General features: G+C 35.1%; 4 protein-coding genes across 10 annotated transcripts; all 4 read left to right on the top strand.

Annotated features, from left to right (window-relative positions):
* Window positions 1–3031: 3031 nt before the first annotated feature.
* LOC107420177 (uncharacterized) lies at window positions 3032–9231 on the top strand. 4 transcript variants are annotated; one of them, XM_048475125.2, is made up of 6 exons: window positions 3032–3314; window positions 3978–4152; window positions 4333–4394; window positions 4493–6820; window positions 6977–7073; window positions 7162–9231. In XM_048475125.2, exons 3-6 carry the CDS (start codon window positions 4392–4394, stop codon window positions 7776–7778), a joined length of 3045 nt encoding a protein of 1014 aa, XP_048331082.2. In that variant the 5' UTR covers window positions 3032–3314; window positions 3978–4152; window positions 4333–4391; the 3' UTR covers window positions 7779–9231. The 4 variants fall into 4 exon arrangements, with proteins under 4 accessions (XP_048331082.2, XP_048331081.2, XP_048331080.2 ...); XM_048475124.2 differs by having other exon boundaries at window positions 3945–4152; XM_048475123.2 differs by lacking the exon at window positions 3978–4152.
* Window positions 9232–10363: 1132 nt separating this feature from the next.
* LOC107420213 (glucan endo-1,3-beta-glucosidase 7) lies at window positions 10364–12922 on the top strand. The gene is made up of 4 exons (XM_016029110.4): window positions 10364–10717; window positions 11014–12005; window positions 12114–12441; window positions 12539–12922. The coding sequence occupies exons 1-4, from the start codon at window positions 10657–10659 to the stop codon at window positions 12574–12576; spliced, it is 1419 nt and encodes a 472-aa protein (XP_015884596.3). The 5' UTR covers window positions 10364–10656; the 3' UTR covers window positions 12577–12922.
* A 122-nt stretch (window positions 12923–13044) lies between these two features.
* On the top strand, window positions 13045–16609 carry LOC125423042 (protein LIKE COV 3-like). Its single transcript, XM_048476148.2, has 7 exons — window positions 13045–13586; window positions 13991–14043; window positions 15034–15143; window positions 15433–15600; window positions 15686–15910; window positions 16010–16118; window positions 16228–16609. Exons 1-6 carry the CDS (start codon window positions 13443–13445, stop codon window positions 16114–16116), a joined length of 807 nt encoding a protein of 268 aa, XP_048332105.2. The 5' UTR covers window positions 13045–13442; the 3' UTR covers window positions 16117–16118; window positions 16228–16609.
* A 602-nt stretch (window positions 16610–17211) lies between these two features.
* LOC107420275 (glucose-6-phosphate isomerase, cytosolic 2B) lies at window positions 17212–26310 on the top strand. Of its 4 annotated transcripts, none has more exons than XM_048475256.2 (25): window positions 17212–17371; window positions 17576–18474; window positions 18614–18676; window positions 18763–18839; window positions 19003–19084; window positions 19177–19224; window positions 19418–19573; window positions 19652–19748; window positions 19915–19957; window positions 20582–20649; window positions 20761–20845; window positions 20991–21039; window positions 21902–21974; window positions 22050–22110; window positions 22749–22815; window positions 23246–23302; window positions 23415–23468; window positions 23544–23672; window positions 24012–24075; window positions 24175–24248; window positions 24663–24716; window positions 24850–24918; window positions 25224–25313; window positions 25488–25595; window positions 26057–26310. In XM_048475256.2, exons 3-25 carry the CDS (start codon window positions 18626–18628, stop codon window positions 26105–26107), a joined length of 1707 nt encoding a protein of 568 aa, XP_048331213.2. In that variant the 5' UTR covers window positions 17212–17371; window positions 17576–18474; window positions 18614–18625; the 3' UTR covers window positions 26108–26310. The 4 variants fall into 4 exon arrangements, with proteins under 4 accessions (XP_048331213.2, XP_015884682.3, XP_015884683.3 ...); XM_016029196.4 differs by lacking the exon at window positions 17576–18474 and adding an exon at window positions 17460–17477; XM_016029197.4 differs by lacking the exon at window positions 17576–18474.
* The last annotated feature ends 492 nt before the right edge of the window (window positions 26311–26802 follow it).

The raw sequence follows: 26802 nt of genomic DNA, 5'->3' as shown, positions 1-26802 counted from the left end.
AAAGACTTTAAAAATGAACAATTGATCTCTAAATTAAGACTTAAGAATAGATTTGATCTCATAATTTCTTTTTTTGGGGGGTTTATAGATCTATTAGTTCCTTAATCTTTAATTTTTTAATAAAATCTTTTAATGCATTCTAATCTTTAAAAAGTTAAACTTCATAACACTTTTGAAACGTACAGAATATTTAGTACAGTATGCTGTGAATTTGTAAAACTATATGATTTTATAACTTTTGTTATTTCTTTATTATAATAAATTTATTGCATGTCTCAAATTTATTAAAATTAGAGTAATAAATAGTCTAAAAAATAAAAGCCAACAAAAATAAAAATTTAGAAATCAAAATATCAAAATTAAAATTTCAAAAATCAAAATGTAATATGGTCAATAATCTTTTTTATTATTAGTATTATTCTTTAATGAATCAAACATCCTCATTAATTCAATTTAGTATCAAATAATTTAGTATTAATTTATCTTTATTCGAATTTTTTGGCATTGAATGCAAGTTTATGCATATGGAAGAGATGGTCATTGCCTCTAAATTATTCTGGATGGAAATTTTCTTTTCTATTAAGCGAATGTCCTACTTCTAATGTCAATGGAAATATAATAATATGTTTAAACATCATAATTTACAAGAATATGAAAACTAAAAAATGACAATATTTTTCCCAAGTCGAAGCCAAAGTTATTAATAATAGCCTTGGGTTCTCTTTCCCACCTTTTTTCCCATTCTCTCAAACGCCCGAACGTCTTGTTTTATTTGTTAATTTATTTATGGGAATCTAACTCTAATCTTTTATCATATTGAATCTCTCCAAAGTCATATATACTCATATGGTAAGGTGATTGATTTTTTTTTTTTTTTCACTGTTTTATTTTCCTATCTACGTATAAGCGTAGTTATAATTTGTTATACAGCTTAAACAATTAAAACATTAAGAGAAGGAAAAAAAATTTAAAAAAAGAAGATAAAAAGTAATTATTTATTAGAAAATGAAAAGTAAAGAATGATGATAAATATTAGTATTGAAGTTGGATAAAAAAAAAATGCACCTTTTCATCTTGTTAAGATTGTACTTTTTAAAAATAAAAAATATTATTGAAAATGTTCTAAAATAAACAAGTTACACAAATAAAAATAAAAATAAAAATAAAACTAACTTACATTAACAAACAGCACAAAAATATATTTTATATAGACAATATCTATTTTAGAATAATACTAACACCCTTAAAACACAAAAGAATCCGAAATTAAACTAAAAAGTGAAAGAGGCGAAGAACTGACTTCTTCTGCCAAAAGACCAATTAATAGAGTGTTTTCCCAGAATTAGACCTTCACACCAATTAATACGCAAGGTCGGTGAAGGTGACAATCAAAAAACAAAAAAAAAAAGGTGGGTGGAGAATTGAAATATGGATTAGACATCTGTTTTATCCAAAGTCGAATTTAAGACGATTAATTTCATATTTCATTATCCCACCTAAAGCTTTAGTAACTATTAAGTTCCCCCCCCCCCCCCCCCCCCCCCCCCCCCAACCAAAAAAAAAAAAAAAAAAAGCTTCCGTTACAATCTCAAAATTGTTATTAACATTAAAAGAATGGCTCTGAACCTCAAAATATCAAACACCATCACAATTGGACTATAAAATTTTTGAGTCATTATCTCTTGCAGGTAACTCAGTTTTTACCTAATTCTCAAGGGCTTGACATTTTTCAAAATGTTTACATAATATTTCTTCCTTTCATATACACTTTGGTTTGCATTATTTTCTCCTTACCATAAAATTCAATTGGGGCCACCTTTTTTTGTCACATATATAGCCGAACTTTCCTAACTCTGTACCATATTGACGTAGAAAGTCTAATGCACAGCGGAAAATGCGTTATAATACATTTGATGTTGTTTTTTTAATACCTGTGCTAGGAAATTTTATATACATAACAATTATAGCATGGAAAATGAAATGCAATATGTCACTAACAATCGAATTTGTTTTATTTTATTTTGCATAGCTTTAAGTTTACATGGCACGGCTCGTGATAATTAAGTTTTTAGATAATTAAGTTTTGCACCAGTGAGTGCAGCGACCAATAAAAAGCTAAGCCAAAATTTTCTTCCAAGCAAGTTGTATTTATGTTGGTTGATTTGGTTATTTTTATTTTATTAATTACTTTTTGTTACAAGGTGAAAAGCCTTCAACTTAAAAACCATAGTCTTTCATATGCAACCAAGTTGCCCTGTGATATAGAAAAGTAAGTTATAAAAGGCCATGTATAAATTTAAACCAATGCACATGATTTATTCAGTACACTGGCAAGAGAGAGAAGTGATGTATCCAGTGAGGAAGCTACCTAATATTCTCGCAGTTAAACGTATAGCATATCTGCAGCTTTGTGTACGACGCAGCGAGGCCCAATGTTCGCAATCGTAAACGATTCTTTCCTTGATACACAAAAACCACCAAAGACACTCCACCAACTCTGAAAATGTAGATGTCCGACTACAATTTAAAAATAAATAATAAAAACAATATTAATAATAAAAACAAAAGTGCCACGTGTTATACGATCATGCACTCAAGTCTTAATGATTTTGTTTTCAATATTAAAAAAAAAAAAAAAAAAATTCTAACCGCCAATTACAGAGCTAGGAAACAGAGAGTTGTAGCCAAGATTTCATCCACCAATTCATCATTTTCCTCTAAATCTTGATGGAAGGATACAAGTTGCATGGGCAGCATTGGAGAAGCTGACGATGATTCATTAAAGAAATAAAAAAAGGGAAAACAAATTTGAGACAAAGTTTGATGGTAATAAAAAAAAGCTTGAAAGAGAAGCCCTTTGAAACCCCTGTCGTTGCTTAGATTAGAATAAAAGTCAGTAAACTCTCAAATGTCAGAGAGAAAACATAGAGAGCTAACGTTCACGTCAACCTTCTATGACACAAATTTATTTCTTTAAAAAAATGCACCAATTTATTATTCTCGACTGGACCGGCCACCTTACCCACCTCTGAAAGAATCCTCCCAACCGAAAAAGAAAAAAAGAAAAATAGAAGTTCCTCTCTCTTTCCTGCGAAAAACAAAATACAAACAAAAACATAAGTCAGACACCAATGCAAACACTGCCTACCATTTTGTAGAATTTTGGAAAGAAAGAAAAACCAGTGGCAAAGTTTGCATGCCCAGCATGGCGAAGAGATCGGATTTCGCACAGAAGCTGTTGGATGATCTTCGAGTTCGAAAGGAACGAATGGCTGCATCTCAGAGTTCAAACCGTTCAAGCCAAATGGCCATAGGTAAGTTTCTCTTGAAATATTTGCATAGCCATGCATTTTCATTGTTATAATGTAAATGAGGCAAACTTATATAGGAATTTAAATGTCATACAGTTTTAACAACATAAATTAAATATCAAACAACTTCCAAAAGATAAAGGAATTCTTTCTTCTTCTTGAGGTCGGAAATTTGAGCAACTTCATAATCAAGCTCATAACTGGTTTTAGGTTCTAATGTTCTATGGTGAACTTTACTGTTGATTCTGATACTTTTGCAGTTAATGCAAGCAACGACGAAAGGCACCACAAGCTTCTATGTGAAGCTTCGAATAAATATTTAACAATCTCGGAAAAAATTATAAAGATATGATCCTGCCAAGAATTTCCATAAAATTGCCCTCACATGTTCATAATTAAACTCATTAAAAATGGACCAATAAAGAATATAACAAATGTATATGCAAGTAGGAAATGCTTCCTAGTGATTTTCCATGATGAAAAGACAAGAGTATAGCTATGATAAATTTGTAACAAATTATCTAATAAGATCATTAACTTTTCAGTATCAGTCACATTAAGATTTGATAAAACTGTATTAGCTAGTCTCACAAATTCAAATATCAATAAGTAGTTGTGATTGATATTTTGAAGGTACACTAATATATTTTTTCTGAAATCAAAAAGAGAGGGCTGGGGAGAGGTTGCAGATTGAAGATTGTGCAGGAGGCCATGATTCTTTATTTGAAGTTAATCTCACTGACTATAAGACCAAATTCTCATTGATTTTGTTCTTGTTTCTCTCCTATCATTTTACTTCCAAAAGAATAACAGGAAAAAGGAAAAGTGAGAGAGAATTAAGGTGCTGCTTACTTTTTTCCAAAAATATGTTCCATTCTTTCTTCCATAAAAAGATATATCATAATGGCTGGAAATAGTCTATTTTCACACAATCATGCACCTTGGACATGGTAATTGCTTAAATAGTTCATTCATATATGGTTAATGCCTTTATACTGCCATTATGTGATCATTTGTACAGATGCATATTCTTATGCCAAGCAAAACTATAGAGGGACAAGCGGTACAAGAACACATGAAATGGTAAGTTTTTTATGATACCTGAAGTTAGCATAATCTGTTTATTAGTTGAAATCGACCAGGGAGAAAACCATTTAGCCAAACTGTTCAATTTTCTGTAGATTGGTTCCAGAACTGGTAATGCTCATAACAGGTCAAGTGGAAATTATAGATCATCCTATGTTGGAGAAGCTTCGAATCAAATTGTAACTTATGGAAGGGGTCAAAGCCCACAGCAAATAGATCTTTCAATGGCATTGGCTTTTGCACTTGATAATGGAGGAAAACTCAGAAGAATAGATTCATCCACCAGAAATTCAATGCTGGGATTTCTACAGCAAATTGGCAGGAGCTCCATAGACTTTGGAAGGTCGGAAAGAAAAAGCCTTGTGATTGATAGACATAGGTCTTCAACTAGCTCATTCCCTGCCATTTCTCATCTCCAAATTGAAGAAATATCAAAAGGGGCACAGAGATTGAATCAGATCCTGAGAGCCTGCTCTAATGGTCTTAACTTTGATAGATACTCAATAGAAATTGGGAAACAACTATTGAAAGGGGCTACCGATTTGGAATCCTCTCTGAAGATGCTTGTAAATCTTCAGGAAGCTTCAGAGTATATGATCAACCCGCGGAAGAAAAATCAAATCAAATTGCTGGATGATGACGAAGATGATGATGAAGATGACACGATGAAAGTAGCTGAGCAATGGCAACTGGACCTTCCAAGATTCTCCTTTGACAAACCTTCAAGACATAGAATCCAAGAACCTGAAAAGACAGGGCATAAGCAGAGGCTGCTAGCTTCTAACTCCACAGTAGGTACAAAGTCCAACCGTGAAAAGCAAGCTGTAATTACCACTAGATCAGATTCTCACAGCCGATCATTCTCGTCTGCATCCGACGTCAAAAGCATTTCCGCACTCACAGAAAATAAGAATCAGTCACGCTCATTGGAGTCAAAAGCAGAAAAGGGAAGGATTCCAAATGTGATTGCAAAATTAATGGGACTAGATGAGCTTCCAGAAAGTGAAAACTTAAAGCCAACCACAAAGAAAGACTCTCGTTCCAAGCAAAAAAATGAAGGGAAGGCATTGCAGCAAGCCACACAAGGAAGTACTAAGCCTGCTAAACTCAGGACTAAAAGCGTGGAGAATTTAGCATTGCCCAAAAAACAAAAGATTATGGATGACAACAAGAATCTTGAGGTCCAGAAAACTTCTTCTGTGATGCAAAGAGAGAAATATCTGCCTGCTCATGTCAGCTTTGAGGTGGTTCATGATGAAAAACCGCACTGGAAAATTTTGTCGGGGATAAAAGGAGTGACAAGATCAGAGAGACTAAGCTCTGAAAAAGACAAGCAGGAAACCGACGTTGCCCAATTCAAACAGAACACTGCAAACCGGATGGATAATCAGCAAAAAGAAAGAAAACAGGACAACAAGAAGCATGGGGAACAGATAAGCACTGGAAAAGCTGAAACCAAGGAACTAATTTCGAAGGATATGCGGCCACAGATGGTAGCACATGCATATAACAGTTCAGAATCTGCACCTACATTGCAAGAAAAGCCAGGCTTCAATGCTAGGATGCTTCAACTGGAAAAGAACCATGCTGATTATCCATTACCTCGAAATCAAAAGAATTCACACTATAATCTGGAATATCAGCAGCCATTCATGGTCAGAAAACAAGAGGTAGAAGAGGAAAAGAAGCAAAGAGAAGATGAAAGAGAGCAGCTAAATGCAAAACAAACTTTTCCCGTCAGAAAACAAAAAGGAAACGAATTGATGTCCAAGAGTGTATCAAGACCCATCCATGATTCAATAAACGTGCAAAAGAATCATCCACAGATGAACCAAGCCAAACAAAATAGGAAAAGTTTGAAGAAACCTACTAATGCAAACCAATTTGAAGGCTTTCCAAATGGCAAACACCATGATGATATGGTCACAGATAAAAGTTCAGCTGAGTTTAACATCCACATGAAAGATTCAATGAATTGGAATTCAGACCAAAACTTATCTCCAAGAGAGTCAGAATCAGTATCAGGGAAAGAGGCTCATATTTCACCAGTTGTAAAGGAGAAACCTGTACAAGTAGCAGTCGCGCAAAAGGCGAAAGTTACAAAAGTGAATAAGAAAGAATCCCCCAGAAGAATCGATGAAGTAGCGACCAGAAGAAATGGAACTGTCAACAATTTGGCAAGGCCACTGAAACATCAAAGTTCTATTCTTGATGAAGTAAAACACAGAATGCATGGTAAACACAGCAGCTATGATGGAGGAGAACATGTTAGAGCCCGAAGACATGGAGAAGCAGAATCAAACAGGACAAGAACAAGCAATCAACCGCTGAATTCGGCCAAACAAGTTCAGAAAGAAGCTACTCCTTTGGAAGATGAATGCAAAAGCCTAAAAGAACCTCAAACTTCAGCTTCCAATGACACTGTAAGTTTCTACTTAATAAGCTTAAAAATAATTACAATATGAGCCATATCTCTAGATGTCATCCAAAATACAAATGGACTTTACTTCTTTGTATACAAAATGTTTCAAGTATTCCATAATTGAATTTGAACTTAAACTATGTTTGCTCTTATACAGTGCCAAAACGCGATACCTAATGATCAGCAAGATCAACCACCTGTTAATGGAGGTCAAGAGCTCAAGTGTAGCATACAGGCGTTGGATGAACTTAATGGTAAGAATCATCTTCCAAAATTACAAGTCTTTTAGTCACATTCTTCATGTCAGTATGTTATTATTGTCAAATTTCACTAAATTTCAAGTTACAGGAACCCAAGAAGCTACCATGGACATCTCCAACCCATCACAACAGAAGCACCAAAGGAGTACCAAATCTAGCAAACTAGAGCTGCTGACAGAAAGCGAAAACCACCTGAAGCAAATACTTGTTAAGAGCCAACTGTTCCTTAACACAGCAGAAGCACTTTTCAAACTGGAAATTTCTACTGGAGTTCTTCATTATAGTGGGCAAGGCCACCAAGGAGAAGACAGCAAGCTTACATTAGAATGTGGATATGAACTAATGAGAAGAACAGGAAGAAGGCAAGAGCTCATTGTTCATCCTTGCGCGAAGGTCTCGATAAGTTTCATTAAGATAGAAACATTTGATGAATTGGTCAAGAAATTGCACAAAGACTTTGAGAAATTGAAGTTTTACGGTAGGAGTGGGAGAGAGGAATGTGAAGTCGAAGAGTACCTGCCAAGGATGCTCCAAATTGATGTCCATAACAAAGAACCAGACTTGAATTCTATGTGGGATTTGGGCTGGAACGAAACCATGTTTGCATTTATTGAAACAGATGAGATTATAAAGGATGTGGAGATGCACGTGCTCAATGGACTGCTAGATGAGATAACAATAGATCTTTTCTTCAATTGAGAGTTTCTCATTTATCTTTTACAATGAACAGCCTCAAATTTCCCTAAAACGTAGTTCTATCTTCCTTAATCAACCCCACCAAAAAAAAAAAAAAAAAAAAAAAAAAAAAAATCGCTTGGCCGTTTTTGGTTTTTGTATTGGATAAGTTAATAATGTAATTCTGAATTGGAGGATTTGCCAAATCAAATATGTAATTTTTTCTTTTGAATCTATCATATTTCTCTACTCCATTTCTGTTTTTCTTTCCATACTATATTTGTTATGCAAAAGACTTGGATACCTATGAAACTATGTTTTACATACTAAAAGTCATTAATACCATTTTCAGCACATCATGCTAAGGCGAACCTGATGACATTGATTGCTTTAATTAAGTTACTCAATAACCTGCAATGCTTCAAAGTCTCGACTTTTTGTGCTCGTGATCTTCGCTTAATTAAGATGTTGATTCTTGACCTTTGCTCTATTTCTCATTTTTGGGAGATTTGAACACTCTTTTTGCCAGGATTTCTTCTTCAATGTTACAGAGAGTTCCACAATTTGGAGAACAAGAGGACTGAATGGCAGGGAACTAGGTTTGCAATTTCTGAATCACGATTATTATGCCCCATCGTGTCTCTCTAGCTGACCAATAGGATCAATCTAGATGTATGCTGTGAAAACAAAACAAAATTGTACGTACCGTGGAAAAGAAAAGAAAAGAAAAGAAAAAATCAATTCAATCATGCTAGAGAGTGTAGAAGGACAGTTACAAGCAATCAGTTCATTAGCTTTTACTTTTTGCGTCAGAGCTGCAAGCATCCTTGCAGAACAAATATTCTGAATGTGGAAGAAGCATAGGAATATACAAATAAAGAAGCTCACTGAATAAAGCGTTTTAAACCGGTCCCATTGGAAAAAGGTGCATGCTTTTGAGAGCTCTCTAAAGGACACTTCACGCATAAAGATCTCCGAGTTTCCTTAAGCTTGTTGGTCTAAAAGTGAGAAATAGTAGTGCTGGATTGGCTGGAGTTTGGAGGTTTTCAGTATGTAGACTTTGTAAGCTTTTCTAGATAGTTTGTATGGTGCAGTATATATTTTTTTAACAGCGACGTGCTCAAAGAAGCAAAGCAATGGGGGCAAACGAGTAGGTAATGGGAAAGAACAAATTCTGACGTTTTAAATGATATTTTCCATTGCCAGTTTATGAGGAAACTTGGGTACCACTCATACCAAACTTCTTAAAGTTTGGCAACCTTTTTTGGGCTTTGCTTTTGTATACCCTAAATAAATTGTATGAGAAGCTCTCTTTTTTATTGTGTTATTCCTTGCCCACTTTTTTCATTTTTTTTTATTTTTTTATTTTTTTATTTTTTTATTTTTTTATGTGTTGGAAAATGATTACGTTCACCAATGCCAAGTCTGTTGCTTAATAGGGAAGTAAAAATGGCTCTAACATAGGGTATGGTCTGGGCCGAAGACCTATGATCTAACAGGGCAAATATCATTTATCGAAAAAAAAAAACAACAAAAAGAAAAAAAAAAAGCGCAAATATCTTTCTTCAAAATAATAGTAATAATAATTAATTAAATAACAAAAAAGAGCTAATGACTTTGAAAGATTTAAACTTTATATTACTTAGTGGTTTTCTCCTTTGTCTTTTTGTGAAATTCTTATAGCTTGTATAGAGCTACGGACCAAGAGAAAATTTGAAAGGAATCACAAAAGCCAAAAGAAGGGGGCAAAGAACTTAAAATTTTGATATTGACATTATAGGAGGTCTAATAGGACCATTAATGCTATTATTTATACGTAGATTATTCATTTATTTATTTATTTGCTGTGACTTCAGCTTTTTAAGTGCTCGATTAGGGAAACTCTAATTAAAGTGTGATTTGATATTGCTATACTTTAACAAGGGGCAATTTTGAAAATCTATTGTTTATCTTATTGGATTGGCAAGATCATTTAAGAAAATCCAAAAATAGCACTATATTTTTCTTCCATACTAGCAGTATCCTACTCTTTAGTTAGAAAAGTTTTGATGCCATAAAGTTTTAAATATAAAAGCTTCAAAAGACACAAGGAACTTAAACATTTTGGGAAACGAAAGCCAAATAAGAGAATTAATACTGCATTATGGGAATCCAATGAAGAAAATTCATCAATTCATCTTCTTCATGATATTAGATGCAATTTACTTCCCACTCCATAAAAGTCACTTAAAAAAAGAAGGATCGGTATTCTTGTTTGCTTGTGGTTTTAGGCTTACGGATTGCGGTAGTGTTACTAGTGTATGTACTTTTTTTTTTTTAATGAATTACTAGTGTATGTACGTAGAATCCGACAAAATTTCTAATAAGTCGGATTCGGACCACGTGCAAATTGAGTTATGCTTCGGATCGACAGCTCATGAGTCCCTCTACATCTAACGGTCTTCTTAACGGTCATATAGAATGGGTATTTACGTCACTTCAAACACATACGATTATTTTTGTTTTTCTTTTTTGGGAAGTCAGATAATATTAAAATTTAAGGCATAAACAATATAAAAATCCCGAACTAAACCATTTACGTGCACTAAAAACAAAAGGTTTTCTTTCTGGTTTGATATTCTTGTCTCTAATTATTGAAAATTATTAAACTTTTCATTCTATCACACTACGCGTCATAACCACGGCAGAAAACTTACAGGTTCCGGTTTCCAAGTCGATAAAAGAGCGGTGACACCCGTGGAATTTCATACTTCTCAGTGCGGTATTACTTTTCATAAAGCAAACATAGCCCACCGCAAGTTCACTTTACGTTTTTGCCCCCTGACCTTCTCGCTTTCCACTCTATTTCTTCCGACTCTGAAACACAGAGAGAAACAGAGAGCTTTCGTCGGCTGTGGACATCATGCTTCCTCTTACTTCAGCTTCTTTCCTTTTTAGCTTCTTACTGGTTGTTAGCCTCGCAAGTAAGTGTCAAATTCATTTTCCTATCGACTATTATTTTCTTTATTCGAAGAAAAAGAGAAAAACGATTGCTCGGTTTGAATAATAAATTATTTTAATTAACTAAATGCTATTGGCTTTTTGATTAATTCGTTGCCGTTTGCCACAACTGACCGAAGAAAGAAAAACCAATGCTCTGTTTGGTAGCCAAGAAAGCATAAGGAAAGAAAAAAAGGAAATTTTGAATCCGTTCAGGATAGAACGTATAAATCTAAAACCTTTGTAATTGAAAACAACTGAAACCTGTTTATTATTGCAGACTCTCAATCATTCATCGGCGTGAACTATGGCCAAGTCGCTGACAACCTCCCGCCACCATCAGCCACCGCGAAGCTACTCCAATCCACCTCAATCCAGAAGGTCCGACTGTACGGATCCGACCCGGCCATCATCAAAGCCCTAGCGAACACCGACATCGGAATCGTCATCGGCGCCGCGAACGGTGACATCCCGGCGCTCGCATCCGACCCGAATTTCGCCAAGAACTGGGTCAACACCAACGTCGTCCCCTTCTACCCGGCGAGCAAGATCATCTTGATCACCGTCGGCAACGAGGTCATGACTTCCAACGACCAGAACCTGGTGACTCAGCTGGTTCCGGCGATCAAGAACGTCCAGAACGCGCTCGATTCCGCATCCTTAGGCGGGAAAATCAAGGTATCCACCGTACATTCCATGGCGGTGCTCAGGCAATCGGAGCCACCGTCTTCTGGAAGATTCCACCCAGGTATGGACTCTGTGATGAAGGAGCTGCTAGGGTTTAACAACGCCACCGGTTCGCCATTCGCGATAAACCCGTACCCTTACTTCGCTTACACGAGCGATTCGAGACCCGAGACGTTGGCATTTTGTCTTTTCCAACCCAACTCGGGGCGGTTCGACCCGAACACAAATATCAGGTACATGAATATGTTCGATGCGCAGTTGGATGGGGTGAGATCCGCGTTGAATTCTTTGCGCTTCAAGGACGTTGAGATAGTGGTTGCCGAAACGGGCTGGCCCTACAAAGGAGACAGCAACGAGGTGGGCCCAAGTTTAGAGAATGCCAAAGCCTATAACGGTAACTTGATTGCACATCTTCGTTCCAAAGTTGGAACTCCACTCATGCCTGGGAAATCGGTGGACACCTACCTCTTCGCTTTATATGACGAGGACTTGAAGCCTGGTCCTGCTTCCGAGAGAGCCTTTGGGTTATTCAAGCCTGACCTTTCCATGACTTACGATGTTGGTCTCTCTAAGAGCACTAACCAGGTCAAAATCTAAATTAAATGATTAATTAATTCAATGTGGTTTATTTATTTAATTTCTTTTTTTTTTTTACCCAAAAAAAAAAAATTAACTTGGTATTGCTTTTTTCAGGCTCCTCCAGTAGCTTCACCAAAAACCCCAGTGAATAATCCATCACCAAAAACCCCGGTGAACAATCCAGCGCCAAAGCCCCAGAAAAAGGCCGTGTGGTGTGTGCCTAAGGCTGGAGTATCAGACGCTCAATTGCAAGCAAACCTGGATTATGTTTGTGGACATGGGGTTGACTGCAGCGCAATTCAACCTGGCGGTGCTTGTTTTGAACCAAACACGGTAGCATCGCACGCTGCTTATGCCATGAACCTTCTCTATCAAACTGCTGGTCGGAATCCATGGAATTGTGATTTCGTACAGACTGCCACAATCTCCTCCAACAACCCCAGTAAGTTAAATTTCTCCAACATGAATCGGCATTTATTTAGAAAGAGTAAGTTTCCGAACTGTAAACGAGGGCTTTTTTCCTTTTTCTCTTTTTGCAGGTTACAATGGATGCATTTACCCTTCTGGAAGTACCTGAAACAGCAGAGACTTCAATTGCATTTAGCGTTTATTAAATAAAGGTGTTGTTGGTCTCTCTGCGTTCACCCGATCTGCTATTTAGAAGATGTTCATGTTCTTATTGTTCTCCTCTCTTGTGGGCAAGGCATCGTTTTGGTTAGTTAGGAATGTTGATTCTTTTTTTCCATATGTGTATAAATTTATGTAGGGGATATGGTTTGCGATGCTTGTGAAACTGTTGATATATATATATATATATTCACTTCAAGTCTGGAAAACTTTTCCTGCGTATATACTTTGTAAGTTGTCTGTAACATTTGATCTGTAAGAGAAGTAATTATATAATGCTATTTGTAAGAGATGTATATGTGGTTGGTTCTTAAATTCCTAATCGAAATCTACCTTGAATTCTCTTGCAAACGTTCACCTAAATCGACGTAAGCTCCACTCTGTGTTTCCTAAGGAGGAAAATTCATCTTAAAACTTTTCCTCTCATTTTTATTTCTGTTTCCCTTCTTTTTTTCTCCTTCAATGAATTTTGCAATGGCAGACTTATGGACGTCGTTTAATGGGAAAATGTTTATTTTTTTTATTTTTTTATTATTTTTTTCAAATTAATGGAAAATGTTTGTGTCCAAAATGTGGGCTGGTCCATGTTAGGGTCCTTGTACATTTGTACTGTGGGACCGGTTAAACCCAGCGATTGTAAGTAAAAACGGGTCTGAAACCATCTGATTGGTTAAATTCAAATTTCGGTTAAAAGTGGGTCAAAGTATTTCCAACAAACTTGGATCCGTTGTTTGTTTGAATCGCGGGGTCAATAGAGGGAAGGTAGAGAAAAACCGGAAGGCCCCGAAATACGAATCTGGAACTAGAAGAAGAAAAATGTCGAGTAGAGAGAGGGAGAGGGAGAGGGATCTAGAGCTCCTCATACCAGTCGCATCAGGAAGCTCTGAAAATGGAGGCTCCAAATCCTCCTCTCCATCGGCTACGCCAACTACTACCCCGGGCCATCACTCTAGCCGAGAGGTCTACTTCTCTCTTTAATCTCACGTTTTCTGGTTTGCTTTTGGCCTTCGATTCTATGGAAAAGACGAGGAAAATGGTGGTTGATATATTGCTGATTACTTGGTGGAATTTCTAGGCATTTTCTTTTCTGTGCTTAAATCTTTCTGTGAAAGACTCGGAATATAATTTATAATCTTTTGTGAAAGAATAAATATTCAGATTTACGCCAATTTTATACATTGAAAATAGCATAAATGGTTCTAGAATCTACTACACCATGATTTTCCTAATTATTAACAATAATAAAAATAATAAATAAATAAAAATAAAATAAAATAAACTTTAATAGCCATGTCCTTGCGTGCTACCTTTTCCTTTAGACTAACTATATCCATGTTTATGCTAAATAAAGTTTTTCTGTGTAGGCATTCTCTAAGGTCATTAGGAGTTGGGCTTCAAAAAAGTTTATGTCCGGATGGTAAGCTCTTCTCTGTTCAATTACATATGCATGTGTATGTATATTTTGCCATTCTTTCTTTTTGGTTGGCGTAGACATGGAAGGTTTGCATTGTTTGGATTGACAGTAGAATCCAAATTTTTCTATGAAATTGAAATTGTTGGCTTAAATAATAATAAGAAAATGATGAAAATTTAGCTTCCCTTCTTAAAAAACTGTAAGTGGTTCAAAAGCTGGTTGTTTGCTCTGATTGGCTGTTTTATTGCTTGCTTCTTTCGTCGACTTTGATGCTTCAATTGATTATCCTGTGGTGATAAATCTAAATTTGATAATTGTTTTAGCACTAAGCTGTTAGGGTGCTTGTAGAAGCAGTTCTATTGCCATTATGCTACTTTGATTTCTGTACTAGTGTTGAAACAATTCGAACCTGTGTTACTGGAATTAAATTTGCATAGCCTGTCATTCGATATTGGGATTTATAAAGGCATGAGGTGCATATTTTTCTACATGAAGCAAGATTATGTTTAAGATTTCCTCCAAAGATGTCCGTAAAAAGTTACTTCTAGCTGAAGATGGTTTTTGATGTTGGATATGCATTGTGATTGGAGTTGAAATAATCAGATTATAGGATATAGAAAATTGGTTAATTCTTACTTCATGAACCACATATCTAAAGGCTAAAATGGCTTTTATTTTCTCTATGGCTATACTGAAACTCTTTTTACCTCCTCGTGTTGTGCAACATATTTAGCATTGCTGACCCCAAGTCCAGATAAGAAAGGGAGATAAAATAGGTTGAGCAAGTGTAAAACTTAGTCAAAGCTTATGAACAAATCCTGCAGAAAAACAATTCAGGTAGCCACCAGCAATTAGTTTGGATGAAGGCTTTACTTAAGTTTAAACCGTTAAAAAATATTATTTAAGCTATTGAAGTTCTTTATGGTTACATTACATTGGTAGATATTTTACTTCAGAAATGTAACATGATTTGTGAAAAATATCTCTTTTCAGTGTCATTCTTCTTCCAATAGCCATCACATTCTACATAACGTGGGGTTTCGTTCACTTTGTCGATGGTTTCTTCTCCCCAATCTATAATCATCTGGGGATCAATATTTTTGGTAAGTAGAATTTATTTATTTGTGTTTGAGATCTAAAAGAGCAAACTTTTTCTAGTTTTCACAGTTGTTAAATCACTTTTTTTTTTTGGTTGAGCTGCATGAAATTTATCATTTCCCTTTGAGTTTTCATAGCATTACTCACATTGAATGAGCTCCCAACAGACATTTTTCTCATCACCATCTGTTCTGATTAATTTTCTAGTAAGTTCAATTTGGAAACAAAGACTTTCTATGCATGTTTTTGCTTAATCTACTGACCGTCTTTTTATTTTACATGTGAAATGTGCAGGTCTCGGATTTGTTACCTCCATCACCTTCATATTCTTGGTTGGTATTTTCATGTCATCCTGGTTAGGAGCTTCTGTTCTCACTCTTGGGGAATGGTTCATTAAGAAAATGCCTCTTGTAAGTTATATCTATTCAGCCTCGAAGCAAATAAGTGCAGCAATATCACCAGGTGAAGACTAAATGCGGAAATATTGAGCAATCTTAATTTCCCAGCTCTGTAACTTACTCAAAACAGTTTGACATTTGCTATGTAGATCAGAGCTCTAATGCTTTCAAAGAAGTGGCAATTATAAGGCATCCACGTATTGGGGAGTATGCATTCGGATTTATCACTTCCACGGTTATTCTTCAGAGAAGCACAGGCGATGAAGAACTCTGCTGCATTTATGTGCCTTCAAACCACCTTTACATTGGAGATATATTTCTTATCAATTGCAAGGACATATTACGACCCAATCTGTCTGTCCGAGAAGGAATTGGTATAAACTTTTGTTATACAAAATATTTATAACCACACATACGTTCTCCAACCATATATTTTTAAGGTTTATTTGGATTTTGGTTTTTATGTGGTACAGAAATTGTCATCTCAGGAGGTATGACAATGCCCCAGGTATTGACGACAGTGGAAGCACAAGCCATTCCTCAGGGAAGAATTGGCAGCTTTGCAGTGTCAAAAGGATGATGGTATTTTTGCAATAAAGAACATGGAGTTCAGACTTTGTTATTTTTACTACAAACTTTGTCCTTGAGATTGTTCTGATGTTGATTCAGCTAGTGTTTGGTATTTGTACAGCAATAATCAAACCAAAAGCTGCGGAGAAGTCAATTATAGAGGGCTGAGAGCTGGTGATACATAACAAACAAAGAATGATGAGAATGAAGAAGAAATCACAGCAGGAACCTGAAGTGAACAAGTTATATGCCCCTCAAGAACAACCATCAAACAGGCCAAAATAGATCGTAGTTTTCGTTTATTTAATTCGGATTTATACAAATTTTACATTGTAAATGCATTATTTATTTTTTTTACAGGGTTAATTTAGAGTGAAAATTATGTCAATCGAATGGTTTTTAGCTGGGAAATTATTTTTTGTTTAGATTATATATATATATATATATATGGGAATTATATTGTTTCTTTGGAAGATCAAATGTCGATATAACTGTATGTGTAAGTGGAACCCGTTTAAGATGGTACAGAAACTTTTATTTTGTTTAATTTTCTTTTTCTAATCTTCTATATATATATATATATATATATTATTTTGAGTTATATTTGGAACGTGAATCTGAATAAAAACATAATTTATATAATAAATAATTTTATGTTCCAAGGTTTTCATCATATGAAAACGAAGTGTAAAATAAAAATAAAGAAAATTGTATTGTTCTATAAAATGGCAAAATATACTACTTTTTAATTAGTAGATTTCCATAATACTAATTATTTTTGCATTGTTTATTTATTTATTTATTTTAATGTCTTCAATCGATTTATCAAAATTTCAGTTCAAAGAGTCATTATCAGTCACGCCGATATTAAAAAGAATTCGGTATCGGCACAAGCCGTTGTGTTGCGCGAGAGTGATGGAAAGGCTTAAATGGCGCCCACAGTGCTACGTGGCTGTATATGGCTTAAGATGTTCATCACGGAGTGTGGCCTTCAACTTCCAGCATGGGTCGTGTTGGATGGTTTTATTGAGAATATTTAATATTTTAAAATATAAAATATATGTCCATTGAAAATTTGAAATCCAGCGGCCATGACGCCGTAGTTTGGAATATTTTTCTTTCTTTTTTTTCTTTTTCTTTTTCTGAAATAGAATATCCTTTTTACCCCTGCGAGTGGCGTGCGACTTGCCAAATAATGAAATCAAAAGCCAGTGGCAACGACACTTGGTGTTGGGGAGGGAAGCTTCTCACAACTTTTATAATAGGTACTTCCAAGACTTCCAATCTATAAATCTTTCTTCTTTTGTCCGATCAAAGTAATCGTTTGTGTTTTCGGTTTTTCTTTATTTTCAGCGGGCTTATCACTTTCAGGTATACCCCGTGCCCATTAGCTTTTCTCCTTGCTTTCCTTTTTTTTATTTTTTTCGTTTTTTGTTTTTGTTTTCGTTTTTGTTTTCTCGTGGTTTCAGGTTGCACATTTTGTTGGCACTGTCGAAATCGATGTTGAAATTTTTATCTATGATGATCGATTTTATTTATTTATTTATTTTGTCTTAAAAATCTGGTAGACGATCGAAAATGAATATGCTTTAGTTTCGGCTATCGAGTTGATGAAAATATGGACTATGTGCCATTGTTCTTGATAATCTGTCATTTTTCTATCCTTTGATGAAAATGAATATGCCGTTTGGTTGCTAAGAAAATTGTTTTTTTCGTTCATATGGATTTGGTTCTGTTTATCATTTTGTTTGCTTTTACTTTTTTCTTCACAAATCCTCTGCTTGTTCGGTCGCGTTTCTTTTACGCCCGATTGTTTGTCTTTTCTCTTTTTTTTTTTTTTTGTTTTTTTGTTTTTTTCCTTGACAATCTGGTTAGATGATCGAACAGGATTTTGCTTTACTTTCTTCAAGGCTATTCATTTGATAAAAATATAGACTTTGTGCCATTGATACGTTCTTCTTTTTATTTTTATCCAACAAACAACTTAATGATAGAGTCGGTACGATTGGTTATTGTTAAGGATGAAAGATTGAAATTTTAATTTTTCAGATATTTTTATAATCTGGATTACAAAATGGTAAGTAGTCCATTCTCGCTTCCTTGGGAAACAGGATAGTAAAATATAAAATGAATATAACACCAGAAAAAAGAAATTTAAAAAAAAAATGTAAATGAATCTCCTGTCACAATAAATCAGTCTTCTTGGCAATCAGACAGAGCTCAAAGGAGCATTGTGGTACTTGGGGCTGATTTATAAGCATGTTCTATTGTGGATCAAAAAATTGATTTCGTGGATTGATATGGCACGCTGGAGGGTGTCTTAAATTAATTTTTCCATCCCAATCTTGGTTTTCCTTAATGAGTTGATGTACGTTAGAGGAGTTTTATGTTTTCCTTTTCCCCAAATACTGCAAGAAAAAATTCTCTAATTCTTGTACTTGTGTTTATGAATCATACAATCTTGTAACAGTGTTTGACTTGGGGACTTTTGTTGTTCTAATGATTAGAAATCAGTTTAAATGGCTTCATCTGCTCTGATCTGTGACACTGAGCCTTGGAAGGACTTGAAGGTAACTAAGATGGCACCTTCGTCAAAGTATAATGTGAAATTATTTTAAAATTTGAATCTAATGTTTAATGTGCAATCATTATGCAGGCCCATGTTGAGAACATTAAAAAGAACCATTTACGTGATTTGATGGATGATGTTGTGCGCTCCCAAGCTATGATGGTGTATGATCATCCTGTTGAACCTTGAAGCTTCTCTAATTCTATTATATATGTTCTTGTTTAGAACTGTGCTAAACATGGAGTATATCAATGATTTTGTATTAAATATATCAATTTTATGTAAAAAGCTCAACTGTATAATATCTGTATGTGCAATTATTTGTAGTGAATATGATGGGATTCTGTTGGACTACTCACGGCAGCAGGCAACACTTGAAACCATTGGAAAGCTCTTTAAATTAGCAGAGGTAGCGTTTCCACTTCTCCTTACCCACCCTATCCCCCACACCAGCAGCACCTGGAATTATAGTTTGTCTAATCATTGTTCACCAAAATGCAGGCAGCAAATCTCAAACAAAAGATTAACCTCATGTTTAGTGGAGAGCATGTGAGTTTAAGTTTATTTTAATGAATTACCATGTGAGATATACGGACAATTTTTATTTTACTGGTTTCAATATTTAATTTAGCAACAATTACGAACTTTCCATTTGAGAGCTTTGTAAAGATTTACTGTAAAGTTAAAATTTGTTAGCTTCTGATTTTATGAGTATTTTGCATTTCCTGTGTTTTTTCTTCAGATAAACAGCACTGAGAATAGAGCAGTACTTCATGTAGCTCTTCGTGCTCCGAGGGACAAAGTTATTCAGAGTGATGGAAAGAATGTGGTCTCAGATGTCTGGTCGGTTCTGGACAAGATCAAGGAGTTCTCAGAGAGGGTCCGCAGTGGTTCGTGGGTATGTACCAGAAGCTCTTAGTTTTTCATTTTGGAAATATAAAACTTGAATTTCTCAGATTATGGAAAATTTTGGTAGGTTGGAGCCACGGGAAAAGCACTGAAGGATGTTGTGGCTGTAGGAATTGGTGGCAGTTTCTTAGGTCCTCTGTTTGTGCACACTGCTCTTCAAACAGGTTGCAATAATTCATGCGATCTACAGCTCCATTATGCGGTTCCCTCCCCCATACTCTTTTTTTTTTTTTTTTTTTTCCTTCCTTTGTTGCGTGGGGTGAGACCAATACTGAGCTTGTGTAATTTAAACATCCATGGCATTCATGGTTTTCTGATTACAACTTGCAGATCCAGAGGCTATTGAATCAGCAAGAGGACGCCAACTCCGTTTGTAAGTGTTTATGATAATGCTATAATTTTAGTCGTACTATGTATTTATCTCATAAGTGACAGATAACATGATACATTATATCTCATTTTGAAGCAGAGCAACTCCCTTGTGACATTTGTTTCCAGTTTAGCAATGTTGCTTTAACACCTTAAGCTCACAATTTAGTTTTGATAGCAGCTTCTTTGTTTTGGGTTCAACTGGATTTGGACAACAAGATGTATTTGAAAGTTTATTCTGTTCATAAATCTTGGAAGAGGCATGCACAATTTGAAGATTTGGACAGCAACCTATTTTTAAATGATATTGTATGATTTTGTAGAATAGCATATTCACAAAAATTTGGTTGTGGTGGGGGAGGGTGAGGAAGAAAGCATAGTTCAGATACATTCTGTAACTTTAGGCAAATTAACATTCGGCAGGCAATAAGATATGTTGTGGTCACCTAAGAGGTTCAATGTGTCATATATCACATCCAAGCAGAAAATCCTTTGCATGGATCTTTTTCACATAGACTTTTGCTTCTGGTCTCTGGTGTTGTATATTGGTTTAGATAATTATTACTCAATGGACAATCATAGTATATTATCTTTAGTTGACCTAACTTCTTTGTGCTTCTGCTTGCAGTCTTGCTAATGTTGATCCCATTGATGTTGCTAGAAATATCACTGGGTTAAACCCTGAAACTACCCTTGGTAAATTATACTTCTGTGTTTAGTTTTGTTCAAGTATTGCTGTCCATAAGATGATTTTTTTTTTTTTTTTTTTTGGGTTCTCATTGTTGGGTTGTTTTCTGACATTTGCAGTTGTGGTAGTTTCAAAGACTTTTACAACAGCTGAAACCATGTTGAATGCTCGGACCCTTAGGGAATGGATTTCAGCTACTCTTGGGTCAGTGCAATTGTAACATAAATTGACAGCGGTTGATTCTAGATTCAATGAATAACTAATAATTTTGTCCATAGTATGTCGGATTGAACTCTCTCCCCCTCTTGTATTTCCTCTTCTTTCTCATGATTGAAATGTTATTTTCCAGGCCTTCAGCAGTAGCAAAGCATATGGTTGCAGTCAGCACTAATCTTGCGGTAATCATTTTGTGTGATGGCTTTGATGCTATATTTGTCCACCGGAGTAATTGATATATTGCAGTCAGCACTATTCTTACAGCTGCATGTGTTTTTGATTGATGGTTTTTTTATACTAATCAAGTTTTATGAACATAGGATCATAATTCTTTGGCAACATTGCCAACAGATAGGAAATATATACAGTTCCAGTTCAGTTCAGTGTGATGGCTTTGATGCTATCTTTCTGTCCACCAGAGTAATTGATATATTGCTGTCAGCACTATTCTTACAGCTGCATGTGTTTTCGATTGATGGTTTTTTATATGCTAAAAGGTTGTCCTCGAGTTTTATGAACGTAGGATCATAGTTCTTTTGCAACATTGCTAACATATAGGAAATTTATATGGTTTCAAGCTGCAAAACTATTGCTGTTTTCAGAGCAGAGCTTTTATCTAATCTGAATATCAATCCAAAAAACCAATTCTTACAAAATAGAGCCAAAAAAAAAAAAATGAAGAAGAGATAGAGGGAGATGCAATGAGGTCTTGCCTATTCATCTATAATTTATGCATGGGCATTTATATTTCTGATTTGTATATTTTATAGGGATTGGAAAGGCTAACACATAATCATTGCTAGCATATAAGGACTATTCTTTATTGAGATGGGGTATAATACTAGGATTACAATCAGTCCCAACCTTGAGCTGTTTTGATCCCTCCTTTGGACATATGCTTTGTTTATGAATATGATTATAATCCATCAGGATTTGACTCTATAAGTTCTTTTGTAATCATGTAATTAGTCTATTCTCTTTTATATGTAAAGCTTGTTTGCATCATCTGCCCTTTTTTATTATTTTTTTATTTCTGATGAACAGCTTGTAGAAAAGTTTGGTATTGATCCTAATAATGCTTTTGCATTCTGGGACTGGGTTGGTGGCCGATATAGCGGTAAGTGATTTGTCTTTTCCTGAAGGAATTTGTATTTTACTAATATCTGATTGGTATTTGAATTGGTGGTTGCAGTTTGCAGTGCTGTTGGAGTTTTGCCTTTGTCTCTCCAGTATGGTTTCTCGGTTGTTGAGAAGTATGTAACTCTTTATTGCTGCAGTTATACTGTAATTGATCTGAGATTTGTGGTAGTTAGGTTTGCTTCACTCCAGCTGTTAGTACAGATTAGTTAGAACTTTTGAATATATTTCTCCATCTGATGGAACCTACGGAGAAAGGGAGACAAAAGTTTGTGCTTTTCTGTCCATTGTTTTATCTGAAACATTAAGATCTCTGCAAATGTGGATGCATTCCTCCTCATCTTTGTTTTGTTAATCTTACATTGTAGTTCCAATGGCGTGAGAAACAATCTAAACCTTTTTTGCCAGAAAATTTTCACTGTATGCCAAAGGTGGATTAATATATTCTTTTTTAACAGGGTCGCAATTGTAAAATAAATGCAGTCTTGGTTGCTAGATGTAGGTATTGGCTGTTAAGAGATACTTTCTTGTCACTGACTAATAACTGAGAGAAAGTGAGATAGCCCTTTCCGCATGTAGCATATACAACTGAAATTTAAGAGTATGATGATTTTCTATTAAGTGCTTCATCAACTAGATGCTTATGTCCAAAAAGTAGAGTCCCTGTTTTCTACCTATTTGAATGCTCAGATTTTCTGTGAAATTAAATGGTTTCAGTGTGTTGAATATAATGTTTTGTTTTCTTTGCTTAAAGGTTCTTAAAAGGAGCTTCAAGCATTGATCAACATTTCAACTCGGCACCATATGAGAAAAATATACCTGTAAGTACTGGAATTTCATTAAATTAATAACTTTACTATTGTCATTGTCCACTGTTGCCAATCAGAGATACCAAGTATGATGTACCATAGGCAACAGAAACACCTGTGTACAGAATGGATCTCATCCAAGAGGTTCTTGTCGTTATCTACACAACTTTGTTATTTCTTTAGGGTCAAGTTTGAGAGATCTTTTTCTTTTTTTTCTTTTTCCTTTTTTCTTTTTCCTTTGTTTTTCCCAGTTTAAGGAACTTTCCTAGTTGGACCCTTTTGTGTGCTAAATTGACAAGCCTAAACCTAGGCCACATTGCTAATTCACGTTTGGTTATATGTTATTCTGATAGTTCTGAATAGGTATTCAGTATGCTGGATGGCAGATGTTGCTCATGATATAATTGGTAGTCTGTTTATTAATATTCAATTTGTTCATCAGGTGCTTTTAGGCTTGTTAAGCGTATGGAATGTTTCATTTCATGGTTATCCTGCAAGAGTGAGTATTTACATCTATTTCCAGTGCTTACTTTTAACTGCCTTTCACTAAGAATTCTTGAATATTATCTCTTTACTGTCCACCTTGTACTGAGAGTTGCAGTATTCCTTAGGCCATCCTACCTTACTCCCAAGCACTGGAGAAGTTTGCGCCACACATTCAACAGGTGAGTTTACCACATCACACCGCTTGTGTGCTATTTTAAATGCTCTTATACTTTTCATCACATTCCCAAGTGTAGGTTAGCATGGAAAGTAATGGAAAAGGTGTATCAATTGATGGAACTCCACTTCCCTATGAGACTGGTGAAATTGACTTTGGGGAGCCTGGAACAAATGGTCAGCACAGCTTTTACCAATTAATTCACCAGGTATCTACTTGTTCTATCATATATTTACAACATTCATATGACTGCTAAAAGATTCGAAGTTAATATTACAGGCAGCTATAATTGTAACTGCCTTTATATCCTTCCCTCACTTGGTGGTTGGTTTTAAAAGATTCGTCTACTATCCTGATCAATTTCAGCCTGCCTTTTGTTACCTTACTAATGATTATATAATATAGCTTCAGTTTCTGATCATCTTTGAAGAATCACAGAGCCTATACCAAGTCTAGATAGTAGATAGCAATAAATTTTTTCTAAGCTTAACTTCAGTTTTCGATGTGGTTTAAGCTCAATTTCTTAATGTTCATATGGTTCTTCCAGGGACGCATTATTCCTTGTGATTTTATTGGCATCGTGAAGAGTCAGCAGCCTGTTTATCTGAAAGGTTCCTAATCACAACCTGAAGAGAGCAAATTTTTTTTAAAAGAGAAAAAAAGTTTGTACTCCAGTGTTGGCCTAAATTTTTTGTTTTTTGTTTTTCCAGGTGAAGTGGTCAGTAACCATGATGAGCTCATGTCTAACTTTTTTGCACAGCCAGATGCCCTTGCATATGGGAAGGTGGGTTTTATTCTTGTTCTTTGTGGATGTCTCTGTATCCCCTTTCCATTTAAAGTATTTTGGGGAATGGTTCAGTTAAATATTTTAAATTCCATTTGGAATCTATTTTTGCCCCTGCAAACATCCACTGGCCCATTTTCCCAACTCAAAGTAATGGTTGCTGGACTGAATTACTTCTCGAAACAAGTTGAAAATCTTGTACGAGGTCACTAGGAATTTCAGTTTGCATTCTAAATCTGACAAAGATAAAAATAAAAATAAAGATAATAAGAGAAACACTAATTATAGAAATTAGAAGATGAAATGATTTTGCAAACTTTTATTGCTACTGCTACAACACTAAATACTACATATGATTTATGATGACACATCCACCAGTGATCCAAAATTTTAACCAAAAGTCAGTTTTTGTAGACAGCAGAACAGTTGCAAAAGGAGAATGTACAGCAGCATCTTATTCCTCACAAGGTAATTTCCTCTCAGCTTGCAAATAAAAATAAATAGTGCAAATTCTGTAACTATTTCAGATCTTCTATGCACATTAGCTTTCTTCAGGAGCTGACAGGTTAAATAAATAGTACTAATTCTTAACGTTTTACAGACATTTTCTGGAAATCGACCTTCACTCAGCATTTTGCTTCCATCTTTGAATGCTTACAATATTGGACAGGTTTGGGATTTCTACTATGTTCTTTATCAATTTTCTTCATGCATGTGTTTCAAGTATTTAAGAAACTCAAATTTTTATACTTACTTGTAAATTCTCTGTAATTATTTTTTTCTAACTGATCGTAAGGCGGGCTTCCTAATTTGAGCTCAAACTGAGGTCCAAATATTTTATATTCAATTTTTGACATTTTCTGCTTTTCTTTTACGAACTTATATATTGGCATGTTGGTTCTTCTAGCTATTTTCATTTGAAAAGTTGTATTTACACACTGGCTGATCCTGATATCATTTCTTGTCTGTATCCAGCTGTTGGCAATCTATGAACACAGGATTGCTGTGGAAGGTTTCATATGGGGCATTAATTCTTTTGACCAGTGGGGAGTTGAATTAGGAAAGGTTAGTATTACCTAGGAAATTTAGTATCTTGCTCTATAGCGTGAAAAATTTATTGTTTGTATTTGTATAATCTCCTTTTTCTTTATAATTTTTGCTCTTTGAAATTGCCTGACTTGAACATTTCTTCTTCCTGTAATTTTTATCTACTGTATCATTCCTTGTTTGTGAATGCAGTCACTAGCTAATCAAGTTAGAAAGCAACTTCATGCATCTCGTACCAAAGGAGAACCTGTTGAGGGCTTTAACTTCAGTACCAAAATGTTGTTAACAAAATACCTACAGGTACACGCAAGGCCTCATTATTTTGAAAGGAATTAAAAAATATATGAAAATGTATGTTTATGTATGTATAAAAAATAGCTAAAAATATCGAAACAACCAACGAAAATAATAATAATAAATGGGCACTCTTATAGTATCCACAAAATAGAAATACTGTGGATGGTAGCCCATGGTGTTTAGCTTAGATTGGAGATCAACAGTATTTCTAAATCTCTCAGATATGAAATTAAAATTACCTGAAATGCGATCACTAAAATGGAACTTTACTTTGGTTGTAGTTGTTGCAACGGCAAAATATGATAGTGATGGTTTCAAGATATCGTTGGCCATGGCTATTTTATGACATGGCACAGTTCTTTAAGATCAGTGCTTGGATTGTTGCTGAATTATTTTGTTGTTGGTAATTTGAGATTGGCTTATTTAGACTTTCAGTGGCAGTAACACTATGTTTTACTTGGCAGGCAAGTTCAGATGTTCCTTCTGATCCTCCAACCCTTCTACCCAGGATATAGTTTCCATCGTATGGAAATTTATGCCTTCCGGACTTTTCGTTTTGACGGTCATGGTGTTATAACCTCACAACAATCCCACTCTGTGGACTCCACGCCCTTAAATTGGCTGAACATGTTCTGGTTATGCTTGCAATTTTCCTTATGTTAATGCATATATTTTTGACACCTTGCTACTTGAATATGGAATGCTTCGTTTAAATTCATTTTGGGACAAAGAGATGCCAATTTTGGTGAATACCAATCCTTAAACAAAATAAAAATAAAAAGCATAAAAATCATTGAACAAATTGATGTGGTAGGCCACATCATAGCTCCAAATTTTAATTTAATTTTTACTGCGTACAAATGAAGCAGAAGAAGAGCCATAATCTTCAAAAGAGAAAATGAAATTCCAACAAGTACGTTCTTAGCAACCCTTTCTCTTCCCTCCCCGAGCTTCTTGCCATTTTTTGTTCTTCAAGCATTAACAGCACCTTGTAAACTAGTTTTGAATGTAGATGACACATTCACCAAAACTAGCGTGTAAATAAATAAATATTCCATAGTGCATAGGGATAATAGCTTTGACATTTGGCCAGCCAGGATTATGAGATACATGGAGTATGATTATGGAAACAAGGAAATGTGGAAGAACTTGAGAAACTATTTCTATTGGAATTATCCTGAAGGCCTAGCCCCCCGCGCCCTAATCTACC

The sequence above is a fragment of the Ziziphus jujuba genome, chromosome 5 (genome assembly GCF_031755915.1).
Source record: "Ziziphus jujuba cultivar Dongzao chromosome 5, ASM3175591v1".
Taxonomy (NCBI): domain Eukaryota; kingdom Viridiplantae; phylum Streptophyta; class Magnoliopsida; order Rosales; family Rhamnaceae; genus Ziziphus; species Ziziphus jujuba.
Note: the sequence above shows the minus strand (reverse complement) of the source record. Positions and strands in the feature narration are given on the sequence as shown.

What these genes read in the sequence shown, in the direction of transcription:
- LOC107420177 (XM_048475123.2), top strand. Translation starts at nt 3,197, where the DNA reads ATGCCCAGCATGGCGAAGAGATCGGATTTCGCACAGAAGCTGTTGGAT. An exon ending in GTACAAGAACACATGAAATG is followed by an intron (nt 4,395 to 4,492) that starts GTAAGTTTTTTA and finishes AATTTTCTGTAG; the next exon opens with ATTGGTTCCAGAACTGGTAA. An exon ending in GGCGTTGGATGAACTTAATG is followed by an intron (nt 7,074 to 7,161) that starts GTAAGAATCATC and finishes CTAAATTTCAAG; the next exon opens with TTACAGGAACCCAAGAAGCT.
- LOC107420213 (XM_016029110.4), top strand. Translation starts at nt 10,657, where the DNA reads ATGCTTCCTCTTACTTCAGCTTCTTTCCTTTTTAGCTTCTTACTGGTT. An exon ending in ACTGGTTGTTAGCCTCGCAA is followed by an intron (nt 10,718 to 11,013) that starts GTAAGTGTCAAA and finishes TTATTATTGCAG; the next exon opens with ACTCTCAATCATTCATCGGC. An exon ending in AATCTCCTCCAACAACCCCA is followed by an intron (nt 12,442 to 12,538) that starts GTAAGTTAAATT and finishes CTCTTTTTGCAG; the next exon opens with GTTACAATGGATGCATTTAC.
- LOC125423042 (XM_048476148.2), top strand. Translation starts at nt 13,443, where the DNA reads ATGTCGAGTAGAGAGAGGGAGAGGGAGAGGGATCTAGAGCTCCTCATA. An exon ending in AAAAAGTTTATGTCCGGATG is followed by an intron (nt 14,044 to 15,033) that starts GTAAGCTCTTCT and finishes ATCTCTTTTCAG; the next exon opens with TGTCATTCTTCTTCCAATAG. An exon ending in AAGTGCAGCAATATCACCAG is followed by an intron (nt 15,601 to 15,685) that starts GTGAAGACTAAA and finishes TTTGCTATGTAG; the next exon opens with ATCAGAGCTCTAATGCTTTC.
- LOC107420275 (XM_016029197.4), top strand. Translation starts at nt 18,626, where the DNA reads ATGGCTTCATCTGCTCTGATCTGTGACACTGAGCCTTGGAAGGACTTG. An exon ending in TGGATTTCAGCTACTCTTGG is followed by an intron (nt 20,846 to 20,990) that starts GTCAGTGCAATT and finishes GTTATTTTCCAG; the next exon opens with GCCTTCAGCAGTAGCAAAGC. An exon ending in TTTACCAATTAATTCACCAG is followed by an intron (nt 23,673 to 24,011) that starts GTATCTACTTGT and finishes TGGTTCTTCCAG; the next exon opens with GGACGCATTATTCCTTGTGA.